The sequence below is a fragment of the Lepus europaeus genome, chromosome 4 (assembly GCF_033115175.1).
Source record: "Lepus europaeus isolate LE1 chromosome 4, mLepTim1.pri, whole genome shotgun sequence".
Classification (NCBI taxonomy): Eukaryota; Metazoa; Chordata; class Mammalia; order Lagomorpha; family Leporidae; genus Lepus; species Lepus europaeus.
The window spans coordinates 158308037-158329589 of NC_084830.1; the positions used below are offsets into that span (position 1 = coordinate 158308037).

The following is a 21553-nucleotide window of genomic DNA, read 5'->3' on the forward strand; positions in this document are numbered from 1 at the left end:
TTTCAGGAGTGAACCAGCAGATGGAAGATCTCTCTCTCTGCCTCTTTTTCTCTGTAACTCTGACTTTCAAATAAATATTAAAAACAAAAAACAAAAACTTTGGTGGATCCTCATGCTTTGGCGTGGCCTCTGAGTGATTTGTTCATTATTTTACAAGAACCTCAGACTTGTAACCAGGAAGTGAAGGACATGGTGAATGGCTATGCAGTTCATGCACCACGGACCTGGTCAAGGGGATGTGCTGGCCTGACGCCTAGCCCTCTCATTCTGAGGTGCACCTGCCAGCTCAGTGGTGGGTATCGGTTCTGGGACTCCACCCCTACACACTGAGGCTTCTCCACTGTGAACTCCAGATGGGGCAATCTCTCTCCCCATTACCCCTGCATCAATATTCTCATTAGAAGCAGCCCTCAAAAGTCTTAACCACATGAGAGGTATTACAGTTTGCTTAATTTTCTTGATGTCTGAACAGCCAGACATTCATGTAACCTGGTGATTAACTGCAAAATACAGAAAAAACAAAACATGAAAACCTAACACACACAATTAGATGCTATTTTAAGAACTGTCTTTGCTCACATTCATAATTAACTGAAAAGGAGGTGTGGTGTCAAAAGCTAAATTGCTGGAATCCCAGAAATGAGGCCAAGAAGATTCCAAAGGATTCAAAAACTTATTTAACACCTATCTAGGGCCAATTTTTCCACTGTAAAAATAAATGTGAAGTCACACAAACTTTTTCTCACCCATCATACTGTATTTGTAGTGGGGGAATTTAATAGCACCCCAACTCTTGCCTTCCCCATGTTTAAAGTTTTATATTTTCCCACATACATTTTTGTTCATATACAAAATATATATACAAAAAATATAGCGTGAAATATCCCAAAAACAACATGCGATTATGCCTTTTACTTTATATTGTGATTTTTTTTCTCACCAATCTCTTTTCAAGTCAACAGATACATATATAACATTCTTTTTATATGGTGAAAGAATATTCCATGGGGCCAGCACTGTAGCACAGCGGGTTAACACCCTGGCCTGAAGCACCGGCATATATCCATATGGGCACCAGTTCGAGACCCGGCTGCTCCACTTCCAATCCAGCTCTCTGCTATGGCCTGGGAAAGCAGCAGAGGATGGCCCAAGCCCTCCCTGCACCCACATGGGAGACCTGGAAAAAGCTCCTGGCTTCAGACTGGCTCAGCTCTGGCCATGCGGCCAATTGGGGAGTGAGCCATCGGACGGAGGACCTCTCTCTCTCTGCCTCTCCTCTCTCTGTGTAACTCTGTCAAATAAATAAATCTTAAAAAAAAAAAAAAGAATACTCCACTTAATGGGTGAATTACAATTTGTTAAATCAACATTTAGATTATCTCCAGTTCTTCTTACACCAGACAGTAGGTGATTCTAATAAACATCTATGTGCGTATGATTTTTGTGTATGAGTACATTTATTTTACAGGGTAATTTCTCTACTGTAAGACTGTTCACTGAACGAGTGTGAGTTTAATTTTAATATATACCCAGGAAATACTGAGGTGCTTTGTGGGCCGGCATGTTTCAGTGTGCCCATTTCTTTGCACTGTTCTGACCTTACACCAGTCTCATGGAAAATGCTATTAAGCTGTTGCCTTTTAAAAAGCACTCCATCAACCATTAATCAGATGGAATATATTTTATGTTGAGATGGAATATATTTTATGTTTATTAACTTTTTCAAAGTGCTGTTCTGGCAGCTGCTTATTTACAGTTTCATCATTTCTCCAATAACTTATTTTAAAATTCTCTTTGCATTTAGGGACACCAAAATACTTCAATTCATTGCTATAAAAATTTCTGTCTACTTATTCTTTTAATTTTGATTCTGTATCCCTGACATATGACATTCAAGCTTTTTGTTTAGTAAAATACATATGTCTGTCTTCCAATTCTGTTTAAAAGATGACTTCGGGAGGCTGGCACTGTGGCATAGTGGGTTAAGCCTCTGCCTGTGGCGCTGGCATCCCATGTGGGTGCCGGTTCGTTTCCTAGCTGCTCCACTTCCCACCAGGCTCCCTGCTCATGGCCTGGGAAATGTGGCAGAGGATGGCCCAAGTGCTTGGGCCCATCCATCCATGTGGGAGATTTGGAAGAAACTCCTGGCTCCTGGCCTCAGCCTGGCCTACCCGCAGCCACTGCAGACATCTGGGGAGTGAACCAGCAGATGGAAGGTCTCTCTCTCTCTCTCTCTTTCAAATAAATAAATCCTACAACAACAACAAAAACAAACCATAAAAACAACTCCAATCACAAGGTTGTATATGGCTCTTCTTTAAAAATGCAGCAAGGGGGCTGGTGCTGTGGTATAGTGGGTTAAAGCTGCAGTCTGCAGTGCTGGCATCCCATATAGGCGTCATTGACGTATTGGCTGCTCCACTACTGATCCAGCTCTCTGATATGGCCTGGGAAAGCAGCAGAAGATGGCCCGAGTGCTTGGGCCTCTGCACCCATGTGGGAGACCAGGAAGAAGTTCCGGGCTCTTGGCTGTGGATCAGCCCTGCTCTGGCCATTGCAGCTGTTAGGGTAGTGAAATAGCAGATGGAAGACCTCTCTCTCTCTTTCTCTCTCTCTGCCTCTGTGTAACTCTGCCTTTCAAATAAACAAATTTTTTTAAAAGTGCATCTTTATATTGTGTTTCTACTACTGAGACACTTCTGCCACTTTTTTTAAAAGAATTTTTTTTTTTTAAATGAAGGAAGGGTAAGGGCAAAAGAGGGGCAGGAAAGGAGGACGGAGGTGACCACTCCATAGCTCTAGGTAATTACAATCTCACTTTCAGAACATGAGGTTGGCAACATTATAGATTCTTTCTACAAAGCCACAGCATCAGAAAAATCAATTAAAAAACTGTATCTTGATGTATCTACTCCATTAATGTGGATAATGAAATTTCACATGTATGTTCATTTTATAACTTTTTATTCCCACTTTTCTTGAATACTGCTTACCCATTGAGTAAAGAAGGCCGTAGAAAAGGAAGATGAGAGAAGCGGGAAAGTTATTCAATCTTCTCTACATTAACCAAACACAAATACAAAAATTCCCCATGTAGAAATGTCACAATATTGTAAGTCAATTAAATTGGCACAAATATTACTTAAAATAATAGCATGCCAAAAAAGTCACTGCATGATTGTTTATTTAAAATATTATGACTCTGGATGTAAATACATATGGGCTTACATAATTTATAGTAATTCATATAAACCCTCAATTAAAATGCTTAATTGTTCATCCACAATGCCTTTTGTTATAATAAGCATAATAGTAAATTTTCTACCTCATTGAAAGTGTTTAAAGCTGTTTGAATCTTGATTTGTGAAGAAATTACTGAAAAATAACTTAAGCTTAACTATATCAAACAATATTATTGTTTGCAATGCTGTCACAGATTTCTCCATGGCAAAATAGTCATATCATTATTGCACAATTTACAGGTACAGGTTATTATGTGCATATAAACTCTCTCCATAATGACGGCGTTTACACTGCAACTTGCTCCACACATTTAAAGTTATGAAATACAGTTTACAAAATCTTTTAACAATATACTTTTATAATAAAAGTATCCTGAGGATATTACAAAATTCATGTTGCCAGCCCTTCATTCTTTGCTTTATTTACTCTTTAATTTCCAAGACAATAGTTGTCCATATTTCATTACATAAAAAGGCTCTTATAATTCCTACTAAACAAAATATATTTAGGCTAAATAGTATACAACTGTTCCTTAAACACTCCCATCTACCTTTACTCTCATCGGTTAAAGTCAAGTATTTATCAAGTTTTCTATTATTCTGAATCAGAAAATGTATAGCACAAAATCGACAGAAATAGGGTTAGCACATTTAAGTTAAAAGCATTGTGCATTTTAAGTATTTTGGTCATATTTTATAACAAAATAATATATTTTGGCAAAAATAATAAAATATAACATTTACTTTTCTACTAATGGTAGATGTGGAGGGTATTTTACATTTGTAAATATTACCTATTTAATTTGACTGTTTTCACATTTGTTTCTAAAAACACTGCTATAAGGTTTTCAGAATTTTGAGATAAAAGCACCTAAAAAATAAGAAAAAAATAAAATTTAAGTAAAATGTTTATCTGATGCTCAAAAACCCTTTAACAAATTCATATACTTACTTTTAAGTGTCTTATATCTGCCAACACAGAATCGTTATTGCCTACTATGACTCACTGAATTCAATATAATCTTCAAAATAATACTCCTAGAAATCTCCTTGAAATCTACTTGAAGATTAGGATGAAAATTCTAACACTTAAAACATGAAAAACAGCATTTGCAAAAAAAGTTGCTATTCTGGTGGCAGTAACTGCTATGGCACAAAAACACATCAAAAGATTTAACGGTTTCACTTATATACACAGAAACTAAATTCAAATAAAATGTGTAAGATATATATATATATATATACATATATACATACACACACAACCTGGGCTCCAGAGGGGACTGATGAAACTACATGACGAGCCACTTGGCTCATTATCACTGAAGTCCCAGTGACAGTTTTAATGGAGATATTCATTATTTCATTCTTAACCAAATATTAATCTATCATTAGTAAGAGTTTGAAATGTGTAAGTCTGATAAAGGAAGTGAGGTGTGGTGGAGTAGGTGATGAGTACTGTGTGCAACTGCCGTTACATAAAGGGCATCTTTCCTGTCAAAGATGCTCAGAAGTTTATCAACAAGAAAACGAAAACTACTTTAACACTATGACACTCACTAGGACATACTGTAAGTATGTATTATTATAGTTTACTTACACAATTCTACTTCAGCAATGTAATCTAATTCTGAATGACCTTGTTACATTTTTAAGGCATCAGTGCATCAAGGGCAAAGCTCCATGATTAACTATAAGAACCAAAAAGCGTTGGCTTATTTGTGGCACAGAGAGTGACTGCTATATATTACATCTGTTGGCCACTTCCTTGAAATAGGCAATAATAACTATATACCTTCTTGTGAAAATGTTACAGCATCAGTTTCACATCATTTTTCAACACTTCATTTAAAGGGCTGAACTGGTCTGGCAGTATTCTCATTTTCATTGTCCCATCAGCTCCACAAGAGAAAATGTGATTTGCTGGCCCTGTTTCAATTTGCATCACTCCAGTTCCAATATTCCTAAAAATGGACTGCCGGGCATGTTCATTGATAAAAGTGTGGAGAAGACTAAAGGTAGAAAGACTCCAAATCTGAAAGATACGAAAAACAAAATGAAAACTAGGGTTAATTATTACCTTAAGAATCCAAATGAAAATATAAAGTTTTCCTTCCTGTGCAATTATTTCCAAAAACAGATGCAAACACCTGGATTCTCTATGGGTTATTACACTTTACCAACTGCTTGCATATTAGTAAACACTTAAGTATCCATCAAGTAACAGTAAGTCATAGTTTGTTTCGGATTAGTTCTCTGGTTTGTATTATGGCTCTGAGGCTGTTTAATCAATTAAAAAATCTGAAAATAAGCAGTGTACTCAGAAACCAAAATTTAACAAATGCAGGTTCAAGTTGGTATGAATGCATTTCTTAGAGTACAGGAAGAAAGTTTTTTTTTTTTTTAAATAAAAACAGAAAAAGTGATATCAATAAAAAACAGAAGAAAAATCCTTTTAGGATGTCCTAAAAACTTTTAGGTCCTTCACAGAATTGAAGATGCTTGTAATATACTTTAGAAGAGATAAATTTATTCTGAAACTATGACTTCTTATAAACTGAAGGCAGTAAAAATAAGAAATTCATTTTAAATCAGAAATTTTCCGTTGAGAAATGTATTTGATTTTAAGAAAAATATTTCTTTTAAAGATTAATTTTATTTATTTGAAAGGCAGAGTTCCAGAGAGAGAAGGAGAGACAGAGAGGTCTTCCATCTGCTGGTTCACTCCCCAAATGGTTGCAATGGTCAAGGTCAGGCCAAGGAAAAACCAGGAGCCAAGAGCTTCTTCTGGGACTCCCCTGTGGGTGCAGGGGCCCAAACACTGAGGCCATCCTCTGCTGCTTTCCCAGGAGTATTAGCAGGGAGCTAGGTCAGAAGTGGAGCAGCCGGGACTCAACAGGTAACCATATGGGATGCTGGAGTTGCAGGCAGCGGCTTTACCCACTATGTCACAATTCTTTTCAAAACACCATGATTCTAGGTAAACCCACCACCCCCATGAGAATTAGGAAAACAGTTAGTCAGTTTTAACAAAGAAGTCCAATGTACTCTAGCAAATATGTTCATTAGTGCTTTAATTAATGAATTCTAAGAAACAAACGCCTGAGGCCAGTGCTATGACGAAGCGGGTTAACGCCCTGGCCTGAAGTGCCAGCATCCCATATGGGCACTGGTTCTGGTCCCAGCTGCTCCTCTTCCGATCCAGCTCTCTGCTATGGCCTGGGATAGCAGTGGAGGATGGCCCAAGTCCTTGGGCCTCTGTGCCCTCGTGGGAGACCTGGAAGAGGCTCCTGGCTCCTGGCTTTGGATCAGCGCAGCTCTGGCCGTTTCGGCCATCTGGGAAGTGAATCAGCGGATAGAAGACCTCTCTCTCTGTCTCTACTTCTCTCTGTAACTGTCTTTCAAATAAATTAAAAATAAAAAAAAAAAAAAGAAAGAAAGAAACTAACTCCTTAAGTCTACCTATCCTGGACTACTGAAAAACAGCAATTCGTGCTTTAAGTGACTTATCCGAGCTGAAATGGAACCAGATGACCTGCCATCAGTCACACGGTACGTGTTGGAAAAATGCAGATTCCCAAGGCTTCTTATCAGCTGAGTATTTCCAGAGTGAGGTGCAGCTATTTAACATTTTAAACAATCTCAAGTTCTAAACAATCAAATCCGAAAAGGACTGCTATTGGCAGGGCTTACAAGGATACATTCAGAATTCTTGAATCAGACACTGAGAGATTGTACTGATTTTATATATGAAAAAATGGGGAATAATGTGGGATAAAATAAGGCATCAGTGTATTACCCTGCATCTAAAAACTGAATTCAGTAAATTATGTGATACTGAACAGAGTCCAAACTAATTCTAATGCCTGAAATGTTTATAGCCACATAAAGTTTAGTTCTCTAGCATAAATTAAGCATATTTTTCAAGTTCAATATTATTTCATTCACCAACATATCTATTACACAACAGTGAGCACAGCTGATGACAAAGGAGTTGATATTATTACTATTTAAAAGAGTTGGTGTCATCACTCGAAGTAAAGACCTTACGTTTCTGGAGGTTTCTTCTCATGGTGTAGACAGTGACCAGCTGTGCTTACCTTGATGTTACCCTCTGCAGATCCTGTAACAAAGTATTCTTCAGTTGGGTCAACAGCAATGGCTTTCACAGGAGAATCGTGGCTCTGGAAAAGCTGCCTCTGCTGTCGCTGGCGAAGGTCAAATACACATGTAAAACCTTTTCTTCCTCCTGATATTAGTAGCTGGTGTTTTGGAGCATATGCTAAAACTGTGGCTCCACTGTCATGGCAGGTAAAAGCTGAGATTAAAAAAATAAACAAAAGTAAAAACCATTTCACAGTAGGAAAAAAATACTTCTAGTTTTTGGCCAAGATGGTAACAGAACAGATTTGCTCTCTTGCCTAAAACAACTAAACAATCAAATGAAGTGGCAGGTGTTGTGGCATAACGGGCTAAGCCATCACCTGCAGTGCCAGTATCACATGGGTGCTGGTTTGAGTTTCAGCTGTTCCACTTCCAATCCAGCTCCCTGTTAATGTGCCAGAGAAAGCAGTAGAAGATGGCCCAAGTGCTTGGACCCAGGCCACCCAAGTTAGAGACCTGGAAGGAGCTCTTGCCTCCTGGCTTTGCCCTGGCCTCAGCCCAAGCCACTGCAGCCATTTGGGGATTGAACCAGCAGATGGAAGAACTCTCTCTCTACCTCTACCTCTCAAATAAGAAATAAAATAAATCTTTAAAATAAATCAAATGAAGTATAGAGAAACAATGATTTGAGGTGTCAGACTTTAGGCAACGCAGAATGACCTCTGAGAGATGGGAAACAAACTGGGTGAGCCACACAACTGAGCCTGCTCATTGACTAGAAGGATTTTTTTCCTTGCCATGGCACAAGGAAGAAGCACCCAAGTTGAGCTGAGTTGCCTATCAGTCAGAGTGGAAAGCCTTGTAATTCAGAAGGCACTTGGTAGACGCCAGATACTGCTTTGGTCCAGTTTAACAAGAACCTCCCAAATCCAACTCTAAGCTCAAGAATATTTACAGAATACCAAAAGAATCAGCCTTTAAGAAGGTAAAATTCAGAATGACTGACATTTAAGGAAAAAATACAAGGAATGCAAAAAAGCAGGAAAATAGAATCTCAAAAAGAAAAATCCATTTGTGCAAGCAAATTCCATATTTTCCATTCAGATAATGAGAAGGGGTAACTGTAGCTTTAGAGTAAGTCTTGAACTCAGGTAGTGTGAATCATCATTTTGCTTCAGTATTTCATTGGCTACTCTATGTCTTGCCTCTCCTTATAAACTTGAGATCAGTTTGTTGCTATCTACAAAGGCGCTCACTGGATTTTCATTATAACTGTGTTGAGTCAGTGAAGTTGGGAGGAACTCACTTCTTAATAATATCAAGCCTTCTAATGTGTGGATGCAGAGTGCACCTCCATTTATTCAGACCTTCTTTTATTTCTTTAATCATTTTTGTCATTTTCTATATACAGACCCTGTACATATTTTGTTAGATTTATGCCTATTCCATTATTTTATATGCTACTGTAAATGGTAACAATTTATAAATTTCAATTTGCTGTTGTTCATTATTGGTATTTTTTTAATTTACTTATTTGAAAAGCAGAGTAAGAGACAGAGAGGGAGAAAGCAAGGCACGCACACACACACACACACACACGATCTTCTATTTGTTGGTTCACTCTCCAAATGCCACAAAGGCTATAGCGGGCCAGCCTGAAGCCAGAAGCCTAGGTGGCAGGTGCCCAAGCACTTGAGGCATCATCTGCTGCTTTCCCAGGTGCATTATCAGGGAGCTGAATTGGAATCTGAGCAGCAGGGACTGACCCGGCACTCCAATACGGAATGCCGTATCACAGGCAGTGGCTTATCCCACTGGGCCACAATGCCTGGCCCCTACTGTGCTTGTGTTCTGACCTTGCTATTCTCACCCAATAAGTTCCAGGAGTTTCTTTTATAGATTCTTTGGGACTTCCCACCAAAATAATCATGTAATCTGTGAATAAAGGCATTTTTATGTTTTTCTTCCCTGCCAATCTGTGTGCATTTTCCTCTTTTCTGGTGTTATGTAGCACCTACAGTAAAATGTTGACTAGGAGTGGTGAGAGCGGCCATAATACTAGGTAATGACTGACATTCACAATGTTCACAACGAGGATCCGTGGCTATCAGATTTAGTGGAAATAATCTATATATGATATTTATAGTACTATGTCTCACTGTACCTCATCAAGGTACAGGGAAGAGTTAACTTTGTGTATTTGTATCTTGTTGCTTTGAATCATGGCATATGCATCATGGGCAAAGTAAACCTCACAGGCTAATAAATGTGGCATGAAAGGAAATCTACTTAAATATCATTTACAATTTTTAGTTTATGACTTTCTTGACTTATAAAATGTTTTCAAAACTTACCATGGACTAAGCTATTGGCTGGTGCTACAAGAGTATCCCACAAACATATATTTCTGGAAAAAAAGAGATTCGTTATTAAGTGCTACTGAAAGTTAACAACAGAATAAAAAGAAGAACATCCCATGCTATTACCTAACATTTGAACTTTGCTTTTACAGAATGCTGTTTACAAAAGCACAAAATGCAAGTAACCAACATACTTATGTGACAATATTTATACAAAATTTTAAAACTACTAGCTTACAAAAGTGAGTAACTTTAGATCAACATACACTTACAAATAGTGCAATATGAAGGCTAAATACAGAAACTGCTTTTGTTGTCACTGTTTCTAACCTTACAGTTGTTATGGCATACACAAATAGCAGGAGTAGCTCATTTTCTTGAGCACAAAGGAAACTTATTTCTACTATATGCAGGTTACAACATATGTAAGGAGTTTCTGTGGAAGCTCTGTACTCCTAAAATCCCATTTCTAGAACAAAGGAAGGCCTTACAGGTACATAGAAAAGCTCAGCAATTGCAGAGAGCCTTCATCTTAAAACTCATTTCTGATGAGGAAAGCCAAAAGATGCGTCAGGAGTTGGGGGAAGGAGAACATTTCCTTGCAAGTCTCACTTTTTTGGGAGGGGAAGGTGCTGGGGGATGGCTGCCACTTTTAATTAGCTGTTGTACAACTAACACATATTTCTGAGTTTATTCTGTACTTCCTGTGAAACAGTGATGATATCTATCTAGTAAAATAACTAAATAACGTGGCAAATAATATGTAGATATTAATATAGAGAAATGTTCATTTTGCTACTGGCACCAAAATTTCCCTAACTTTAAAATCAGGACACCAAAATGATCCAAGGACGAAACAAGTCTTTATAATAAAAATGCTCAAAGGCAAAATTATAAAAACATTCCTGAGATGCAAGGGTATAAAGCAATTTAAAAAGAACAGCTCTACATAGGCAGATTTCAATTTCAACAATCATCTCTTACCTATTGTCGGTTGAAAGACCAGCTGTAGCTATCAGGGAAGAGGAACTCACAAAGACAAAATCATTGGCTGTTTTGTTATGACACTGCCAAGTCTGGAAGGGGTATAAATAAATGTTATTGCTGTCACTAAAAATTCTGTAAGCAGGCAGCTCTAAGTTATTCAAAAAGCAATCATGTAGTTCACAGCTAAATCTGCTATGTTCCCCCTACCTCTGAACTTAGTCCTTTGTTTTGTTAATCAAAGGTTCAAAGGCAAACACGAAGAGGTTATACTTTAAATATTTCCCTTGGTAAATTTACTGAAAATTTTTGCCTTAGAGTAAGACAGAAATAAAGATTTTATATTATTTTAGACTTAATTATTTTTGGCAAATTAACTGGCATAATGTATTTCTTAGAAAATTTAAATTATGAATATTCAAGCATGTGAATAAAAATACTAACAGTCACCAAAATTTAAAAATTGAAAGTATTTCTCAATATTATAACAAACAAAAACTAAGCAATTATGATTTAGTTAATCATGAAAACTTCTAAGCTATATTTAGAAATTTGTCTTTTAAAAAAATTATTTTTAAGTATACAAAACCACCAGGTAAAAGATTTTGCCTTCAAACCACCTTCCCTATCACCAGGAATATAAAGGAGCTGGCCTAGAAAGTAACTTCCTAAAACAAACATAATCTGCAAAAGTCAATATGTACATTTTAATTTATCTTTTTAAAAGTTAAAAACAAAAGCAGTTTCTCAGGGAAGGCAGAGTTGCACATCTATCTGTTAGCTTAAAGAAACTATGTGAAAAAATTATTATTCTATAACAGTACTCTAGCCACACCCCAAGCCCCTACCTTGCTTGCTTTCTTGTAAAGCAAGAAAGGCCTGAATTCTAACATTTAAAGTGGGGTCAATTATCAGAATCATAACTTGCATTTTTAATGTCTTCCTGGTAGGTATTACTTAGTTCTATAAAGGGCTTCACCGAAGAATGTATAAAACATAAATTCAGTGTTATAGAAACCTGTACAAGTTCATCATATGTACACAGTGCTAAACACAGATATATCAATATTTTGTTTAAAAAGATATGGACAAGAAAGTAACAGTTCCACCCACTGGATGTCCTTTCTACTTTGTCCAATCATAAGGGATAACTGCAGAAAAATAAATCTTCTAGGGCCCTGGTTTCTTAATCATTCTATTTAGGTAACACACTGCAGCTGTGTGAGATTAGAACAGCCTCTGAAATCCACAGGTTACATAGGTCCCTGTAGGTACCATGTGGGTTCTACACAGGTTAACCTTCCAAATTACCAGAGACTAAGTAAGGATTTTTATGATTCACAGAGTAATTTTCCCATGTAAGAACAGGAGCTTTTGTAAAGCGACTAAGTACATCGGACTAGACAGATTGTATTTGCCGTCTTTAGTATTTCTTGTACCAAGTATGTATTCCTGGATTTTCTAAAAGTAATAATTCAAATTTCACTTAAAAGGTAAGAATTCTTGGCTTACCAGGTATGGTTTGGGCATGCTTCCAGTAACTGGACAACATTTCCAGTTTGTTTGATACAAACTTAAATATCCATCGGCATCAACTATTCCAAACTTGGAGAAAAAACATTTTTAAATGTTTAAGATAAATGCAAAAGCACATAATTATCCCTACACACACTGTGGCACATTTTGACTTTAAACATTTGATTGACATATTGTTCAACTATTCACTTCACTTGTGCATGGATCTAGTTCCACTGCTTAAAAAAACTTCCAGGCTGGCGCCCTGCCTCACTTGGCTAGTCCTCTGCCTGCCGCGCCGGCACCCCGGGTTCTAGTCCCAGTTGGGGCATCGGGTACTAGTCCCCATTGTTCCTCTTCCAGTCCAGCTCTCTGCTGTGGCCTGGGAGGGCAGCGGAGGGTGGCCCAAGTGCTTGGGTCCTTGCACCTGCATGGGAGACCAGGAGGAAGCACCTGGCTCCTGGCTTCGGATCGGCGCAGTGCCAGCTGTAGCGGCCATTAGGGTAGTGAACCAACAGAAGGAAGACCTTTCTCTCTGTCTCTCTCTCACGTCTATAATTCTCTCTGTCTCTCTCTCTCACTAACTCTGTATGGCAAAAAAAACAAAAAAACAAAAAAAAAACCAAACTTCCAGTGCAAATATAAAGGAAACAAACACTTGAAAGCCATATTATTAGACTAACCTACCATGTAGTCTGTACATTCTCTGTAAGTATGCCAAAAATAGGATACTGAATTAACACAGAAGCTATATGACAAAGCAATGAGATCTTTGCTCAAACTGAAAAAGATAAAATAATGACTTCCAAAAACTTGTAACGAGGGAAACACATCATGGAGATTACAAAGTAAAATGAAATGAGCATTATCACAGAGAAAGAATCCCAGTATGAGAACTCAGTTAGAATGATGTAAAAATAATCTAGTAAGGGAACATTTATATGTGAGACAGATCTTGAAAGATGAGTAAGAAAGTTAATGCATACTTATATAAAGTATATAAAATAAATGTCTACTATGGACTCCTGCCATTCCCTGTCCCAGGTCTAATACTAATTGACAATCTAAGGTGTTTCCTTTCAGATTAGTTTCTATGACTATTCATTTATACAAGAAATATTTTTAAATTCGAAATTTTAAAGAATTAGGATTATAATATACAGGTCATATTACATTTCTGATTATTATAATAATCTGTCTACATAAACACAAATTTAGCAAATTCTTGTGCTGTATAGTATCATAATTATAGTTAATTCAAAATTTTCCCCTTATAGAGTTTTCAATTTTTCCCATTCTAAAAAGTGCTGCTTTGAACATTCTGTAAATATACATTTTCATAATTATGCAGGATAGAAACCTAGAAATGGAAAAACTATGAGCAAACCTCATTTAAAACTGTCAGAGATAAAATTAGATTCTAAAAGATAATATACATTCATATGCCCTTTCTTCTCATATGTTAGTCAAGTCAACATCAACATTGGATATTATTACAATTTAAAATATTTGTCAATTTTATTTGGGAAAAAATGTCTGATTTTAATTGACATTTCTTCAGTACCAACTAGGGCTGCTGGCTATGCATACTTTTACAGTAACTGAAGGATCATATTCTTTTTCTATTTCTCTATCAAGTCACCTGTGCTTTAAAAATATTAGGAATATTAATTCACTGTTTTTATATTTGATAGATAGTTTTCCGGAGTCTATACCTTTTCCTAGTATATCCTACATTTTCTATAACATGTCTAAATATGCTTCTCAGTAAAAGATGTGTGTAAAGTCTATATCAACAATGACTCAGCTTGCATTCCTCATCTACCAGAATTCTGCAAACACTGCTTGACTGTTTACTTATAATCTTTATTTTTGAGTTGACTAACATGAGTAATTTGGGGGAGGGTTTACAACTAAGAATTTTCACACCCCACTACTAGTTTGAGTATGTCACACAGAATAAATAAAGTAAGAGAATTCAGTAATCAAAAATGGATGATAAGGGGCAGGCATCTGGCCTAGTGGTTACGACACAGTTAGGATACTGGATCCATCAGCTGGCCCTAGCTCCTGACTGCAGACTCTGGGAGGCACAGCAGGTGATGGTTCAAGTTAACAGACTTCCTGCCACCCACTGACAGACATGGACTCAGTTCCTGGCTCTGGCTTTAGCACTGGCCAGTACCATTTTGGCTACTTAGGGAGTGAACCAATAGATGGGAGATCTTTATGTCACTCTCAAATTTTTTAAAGAAAATTTTAAATAAGAAAAATGTGTCATATAAGGTACACCTTTAATCATTTAGTCCTTAAGCATCATTTAAATGAATGTTATTGGACATATATAAGTACATCACATACCTGCAGGAAGACCAAATGAATTTAAGTTTGCTTTGAGAGTAATTAGAAAACAAAACACTCATATAAATACTTCACTACCAGCCCACTGAACAGCTCTCATCACAAACCCAAACAAGTGATAACTCTTAAGTCTTATGTTATAATCATGTTAATAAGAATTAATGCTTAACCTTTGCAATTTTATGTACTACCTTATTTCCTTGATAGTTAAATCTCATTCTTGTAACTCTTGAATTGCCACCAGCTCGGAAACAGGTTATTTGTTGAGAATGGCCCCATTCAAACATTCTGACACTTCCATCTTGAGCTCCTGTCAGATCTGCATCATAAAAGAGCAAAAACTGTAAATTTATTTTCACAATCTTTGGGAAAATTTATTTCCTAATCCGATGTGGAAATCTTCAGTCAGGAAAAACCTAAGAAATGAATGACATTCAATTTATATGAATTTACTCTTGCATGAAATTTCACTTCACTACTTCTGAACATAAAAACAGTTATATGATGTACTTTTTTTTGAGAACACATCCTCAAACAATAGAAACAACTCAGATCGCAATAGATGTATTTCCCTTTATAATTATCTTGATATTATAATAGCTTTTAATAATTTTTTTGCTCTTTTATAGATTAAACTTGAAAAAGTCCTCATGTAAACTAATCATACATGAATAAAGCTTTCATGATGAACATCCCAAATAAATCATTTTAGTACCTTTTTTTCATGATATGATAATAGCATTAATGAAACAGTTGTGCTTTCTTTCACTAAAGTGAACCGTTTTATGATCTTGATTATCAAATCCTTATTTTTAGCACATGTTAAGTACCCCTTAACCAAAATACTTCGGATCACAAATGTTTGAATTCTGCATTTTCTCAGATTTCATAATATCTGCACAAACATAATGAAATACCTTGAAGATAAGACTCAAGTCTAAACATAAAATCCATTTATGATTTATATATACATTATATACAAAGCTGGAAGGTAAACTTACAGCACATTTTTACTAATGTTGTTCCTGAAACTAATGTTTCAAGGCATAGAATTTTCTACTTGAGGCATCATATTGGTACTCAAAATTTTTCAAATTTTGTAGCATTCTGGATTTCATATTAGGTATGTTCAACCTAAAGCAAAATAGAAACACGAAACTAAACTTATTTTGGGGGTAGATATTTATCACAGTGTCATTTGGGATGCTCATATCCAGTTATCAGAATGCCTAGTTCCAGTCTCAGCTCTCCCTCTGATGCAGCTTCCTGCTAATATGTACTCTGGGAGGCAGGGGGATGGCTCAGTAGAGGCCTGAATTTAGTTTCCAGCTCCTGTCTTTTGTTCCAGCCTAGCCACAGCCACTGACAGCAACTGGGGAATGAACTCGCAGATGACAGCTCTGTCAAATTCTCTCACCTTCCTGCCTCTGCCATTCAAATACATTAAAAAAAAAAAAAAATTTTTTTTTTTTTTTAAAGTTACAGAGGCAAAGAGGGAGCGAAGTCTTCCATCTGCTGGTTCACTCCCCAGGTGGCTGCAACAGCTGAAGCTGTACTGATCCTAAGCCAGGAGCCAGGAGGTTCTTCCGGGTCTCCCATGTGGGTAGAGGGATCCAAGGACTTGGGCCATCTTCTACTGCTTTTCCAGGACATAGCAGAGAGCTGGATTGGAAATGGAGCAGCCAGGACTAGAACTAGCGCCCATACGGGATGCTGGCACTGCAGGCGGTGGTCTTACCCTCTATGCCACAGCACCGGCCCCTCAAATACATTTTTGAAAAACAATTTAAAATAACTGTGAGACCTTTAGGCTGAGATAGCTCAGTGCCTTGGATTCCTCCATGAACAAAATGAAACTTAACTCAATGTAAATGGTAAAATGAAACTTAATTTTAACCAATCAAAAACTGATAACTAACCTCTAAGGGCTTCCCACTTTAACCAGTCAACTATTTTTCTTTGTCTTGTTTCATCAAATACCTTATCAGTTCTTCCCTCCACACTATCTCTGATCTGATGATGTCCAGTTCATGAACTGAAGCTGAATGAATTCATTAAAATCCTAATGTTCCTAAGTTTGTCTTTTAACAGTTCTAGCATCAACAAACACCTGAAGGAGACTCCAAGATGATGATGCTCAGGGACAAGTGACAGGCAGAGTTACTGCACTGAGCCCTCGGTGCTCACCATCAGGAGGTCCCTCTAGGTTCTGAGATGAAAAACTGTCCTGAGCTCTCCAACTGTCAGTGTTTTTGTTCCAGATTAGGTCTAAAAGTTAACCCTGCCTCAGGTAAATAAAGTTTGGAAAAGACATGAAAATGTCAATTCATCTGAATTTAAAACATTTAAAACTTCTCCATCTAGAACTCTAGCTGTATGTATAAACAAATATAACTGTATGTAAAAACATATAACTGTATGTATAAACAAATATGTTATGTATTTTTCCAGAGAAATAGATAAACTTTACCTAAGACAACTGAGAAATACAGTGACCATATATGGATATTTTCAACTAGATAAAACTGCCCATCTATGGGGCATAATGGAAAAAAATATTCCTAATGTCTTAATATACAAAGGGACTCATTTTTCTGTATGCAGAGTCAACTATAAGACTCAATGAATAAGAAATTGCCCATTTAAGAACTGGCATTGTGCTGTCACTAGTAACATCCCTGCCTGCGATGCCAGCATCCTATATGCATGCCAGTGGGAGTCCAGGTTGTTCCACTTCAAATCCAGCTCCCTAGTAATGGCCTGGGAAGAGCACAGGAAGACAGCACAAGGGTTTGGGCCCCTCCCACTCATGTGTGATATCCAGATCTGGTTCCTGGCTTTGGCCCAGTGCTGGCTGTTGTACCCATCTGGGGAGTGAACTAGCCGATGGGGAATCTCTCTTTCTCTCTAGCACCGATTTTCAAAATAAATAAATCTTTATCTGAAAGTCTTCTCACAAAAGGAAAATGAGAAATCACAAATATTAATATAACATTTTAGCAATCTGGGTGGGTAACCTTGTTCCATGAGCCAAAAACACAATTTGGATCCAGTTATTCTTTTTATAAATCAGTGAGTTTGGTTTTACTGTATTTGGTACATAACTAAAATTTTAAAATGAAAGCTTTAAATGTGCTTCTGTATGTTTATAGATGTCTGTATGTATGTTATGTATGTTATGTGTTTGTGATATCCTTCTACTTCCAAACGATATTTCTAAAATTAACTTGCAAAAAAGCTTACAGGAAAAATAAGCAGGTATCTAAATTAAGTCCTCATTAAACTGTCAGAATGATAGGACCCAAGTGTTTTTTTTTTAAGTACACATGTCCTGAGATAACCTTCTATAAAAAATGCTAATCAAGAGCAGAACTGACATTTGAACCCAGGCACTGCAATAGAGGATGCAGTCACCCCAAGTTTTTTGGCTTAATTACAACAGGGATATCTTCAGAGTTGTCAGAATTACAAAGAATGCAACAATTTTTTTTAATACTTGAGTTTACTGGTAAAATAAATTCATGTTATCTATGTTGTTTGTCAGAGAAAAATTAACCTAATGATGGCCAGCTTTATTTGATGTTTCCCAAATCTCTTCAGCAACTTACCTGGTTAGTTTCACTGACTTAAACTAAGTGATGGTTATTCACTGAACATAAACATCATTTACAAATAAAATAACCACTGAACATTAGTTGCTGAACACAAGCTTATATACTTTTGGCTTCTCATTATGCAGAACAAAAGATGATTGGGTCTGTTGGTACACATGTCCTGTGACCCATGGAAGACTATATTAAGAGAAAGAACATACTTCTGTAAATCATGAAAGGGTTTATTTACAGATTTGCCAATCTATGAATTGCTGGTATGATGTACACAAGTGTTTATTTCTTAGTTTTCACTAGAAATTAAGGTAACTACAAGCTAATTACAATTAATATATGTAACTAAAACTGTTAAAAAACACTAAGAGAAATAATGTTTTTGGTAAATGTAGCTATCAGGTATGATGGATGTGTCGTTGCTAATAAGAAAGTCAGTCAGCTTTGTCCAAAGTCAGAGTTCCACATCAGGAAGAGCGAGGGTTTATAGGACAAAACCTTGAGAGGACATAAAAAAGTTGGAAAAAGGCTGTGACAGAGAAATCTGGAAAAGGAATTCTATGTGTGGTCAAGCTGGCTAAAATTTCAGTAGATTTATGTATAAGTTATAAAAAGAATGATGAGGCTTAAGACCAAGAGCACGTTGCTACAAAATTTTCTTGGGCTATTAGTTTGCTCAACAAGAAATTATGTAAATGTTTCCTTTGTCTTTTTAAGAAATCTGAGTAGGAAACCAAGTATTTTTTTTTAAAGCAAGATAAACTATTGGGCTCTATGTTGTCTTTATTAGGTCTTCTTAATATTAAATACTAAATACTAAATATTAAATCTCTTCTTAATATTAAAAAAATAAAACTAAGGGAGCCAGTGCTATGGCACAGCAGGTAAAGCCGCTGCCTGCAGTGCTGGCATCCCATATGGGTGCTGGTTCGAGTTCTCACTGTACCACTTCAGACTCAGCTCTCTGCTACAGCCTGGGAAAGTAGTAGAAGATGGCTCAAGTACCTGGGCCCCTGCACCCACACGGGAGACCCAAAAGAAGCTCCTGGCTCCTGGCTTTGGCCTGGCCCAACCCTGGCTATTGCAGCCATTTGGGGAGTGAACCAGCAGATGGAAGACCTCTCTCTCTCTCTCTCTCTGCCTCTATAACTCCACCTTTCAAATAAATAAATAAACCATAAAAAAACCAAGTATTTTTCATCATTATATAACTCTCTGTATTTGCCTTTGTACTCTTACTTATCACTTTGGCTAAATGAATAAATATGGTTTCATATGAACTATGATTCCATTTTAACTGATATTTTCGACAGACCTCCCAAATTAAATTTTTATTAGATCTTTTTGGCCTCAAACTAACTTTTTTTTTTTTTTTTTTTAAGATTTTATTTGAGACATAGAGTTACAGACAGAGAGAGGGAGAGACAGAGAGAAAGGTCTTTTTTCCATTGTTTCAATCCCCAGATGGCCGAAACAGCCGGAGGTGTGCTGATTTGAACCCAGGAGCCGGGCACTTCTTCCTGGTCTCCAATGCAGGTGCAGGGGCTCAAGCACTTGGGCCATCTTCTACTGCTTTCCTAGGCCATAGCAGAGAGCTGGATTGGAAGAGGAGCAGCCAGGTCTGGAACCAGAGCCCATATGGGATGCCAGTGCCGCAGGTGGAGGATGAACCTAACGCACCATGGAGCCAGCCCCTCAAACTAACTTTATAAGCTTTCAGAAGGCTACTGGAACGTCTTAAAAGAATCTGGGGGCGGCGCCGTGGCCATTTGGAAGGAAGACCTTTCTCTGTCTCTCTCTTACTGTCTGTAAAACTCTGTCAAATAAATAAATTTAAAAAAATAAAAAAGATTCTGTTCTTGGGGCCAGCACTGTGGTGGCATCCCATGTGGGCACCAGTTCAAGTCCCTGCTGTTCAGCCTCTGATCCAGCTCTCTGCTATGGCTTGGGAAAGCAGTGGAGAATGGCACAAGTCCTTGGGCCCCTGCACCTGCACGGGAGAACCAGAGGAAGCTCCTGGCTTTGGACTGGTGCAGCTCCGACCATTGAGGCCAAATGGGGAGTGTACCAGTGGACAGAAGGCCTCTCTCTCTCTCTCTCTCTGCTTCTCCTTCGCTCTCTGTGTAACTTTTGACTTTCAAATAAATAAATAAATCTTTTTTTAAAAAAAGAATCTGTTCTTTCTTGCTATTAAAGTAATCAGGTTTTATTTGACATGTTAAGTTGCATGGGAAGCACTGGTAAATCAAAGCAGAAATCTTGGATTACATGTCTATGGGTATGTTACAATTTTAATTGTTGCAGAAATTTTATGTAATTCCTAGAAATATAATATGGCCTGGTAGAGTGCTACCAGTTACACTTTCAGTTATGTTAAAATGTTTTATGTCACAGAAACAATCAAATATCCTTGTCAAAAATGTCATTACTATAATGAATTCTCATCAGATCTATAACCAAATTAAATCTTTCATCACTCAGAGACAACCAGTTTACTCTGATGCTTGCCTGAAAGCTTTTCTAATCAATTATAAAGTATTCTGTTTTCAAGGAGATGTAAAAAAAAAAAAAAAAAAAGGCTCTTAAAGGCCCAGGTTTTTGTTAACTTTAAGATCATACAATTAGGGTAGGTAAAAGACTTTCTAGAACTCTAAAGAAAAAAAAAAGTTACAGATTCACTTAACTGCTAACCAAGATCTAGCAAAATAAGAATTACATGGGACTGAATGACCTGATAGAGAATTCTTATTTTTTAAATTTAAAATTATTTATTGAAAGGCAAGAGTGTCAGAGGGAGACACAGATACAAACATACACACACAGACATAGACAAAGCTAGGGAGATTTTCCATCCTGTGGTTCATTCCCCAAATGCTCATAAAGGCCAGAGCTGGGCCCGGCTGCAGTGAGGAACCCAAACTCCACGTGGGGCACAGCAGCTGACGACTCAGGTGCCTGAATCACCAGTGCTGTCTCCCAGGGTGCACACGAACAGGAACCTGGATGCAAGGAGAAGCGGCTACTCAAACCCAGGCACCCACGTGGTATCTGGGCATCCCACATCATGTATTAGCTGCTATGCCAGATGCCCACTCCAGCTGCTTATTGTTATGTTTTTCAGAATTAACAAAACCTTTTTCTTTTCTCTGAAGCTAGACAGATACAGTAATTTGGTAAGTAAACAAAGACGAAACAATTATTTTTCTCCATACTTGATTTGTCCAGAATTCGGGAGCTATTAGTGAGTATTCTTATTTTCATAGCAATGTAGTTATCTCTAAGTTCAGTTCAGTAAGAATCTATTCTTACAAAAGTATGTCATTGGACATAGTGCTCATATGATCAAGGCTTTGACTGGAGTATCATATTTGTGAATACATGT

General features: G+C 37.2%; 1 protein-coding gene across 6 annotated transcripts in view; it reads right to left on the reverse strand.

Moving 5' to 3' along the window:
* Nucleotides 1-2740: 2740 nt before the first annotated feature.
* DMXL1 (Dmx like 1) overlaps nt 2741-21553 on the reverse strand; it is a 151841-nt gene continuing 133028 nt past the window's right edge. For 5 of the 6 annotated variants that reach the window (XM_062189276.1, XM_062189279.1, XM_062189277.1 and 2 more), the window contains 6 exons: nt 14758-14885; nt 12203-12295; nt 10691-10782; nt 9701-9753; nt 7343-7560; nt 4120-5277 (listed from right to left, as the gene is read on the reverse strand). In XM_062189276.1, the coding sequence (XP_062045260.1) occupies nt 5053-5277; nt 7343-7560; nt 9701-9753; nt 10691-10782; nt 12203-12295; nt 14758-14885 (809 nt within the window). In that variant the 3' untranslated portion in view covers nt 4120-5052. The other variant, XM_062189275.1, reaches the window with a different exon arrangement.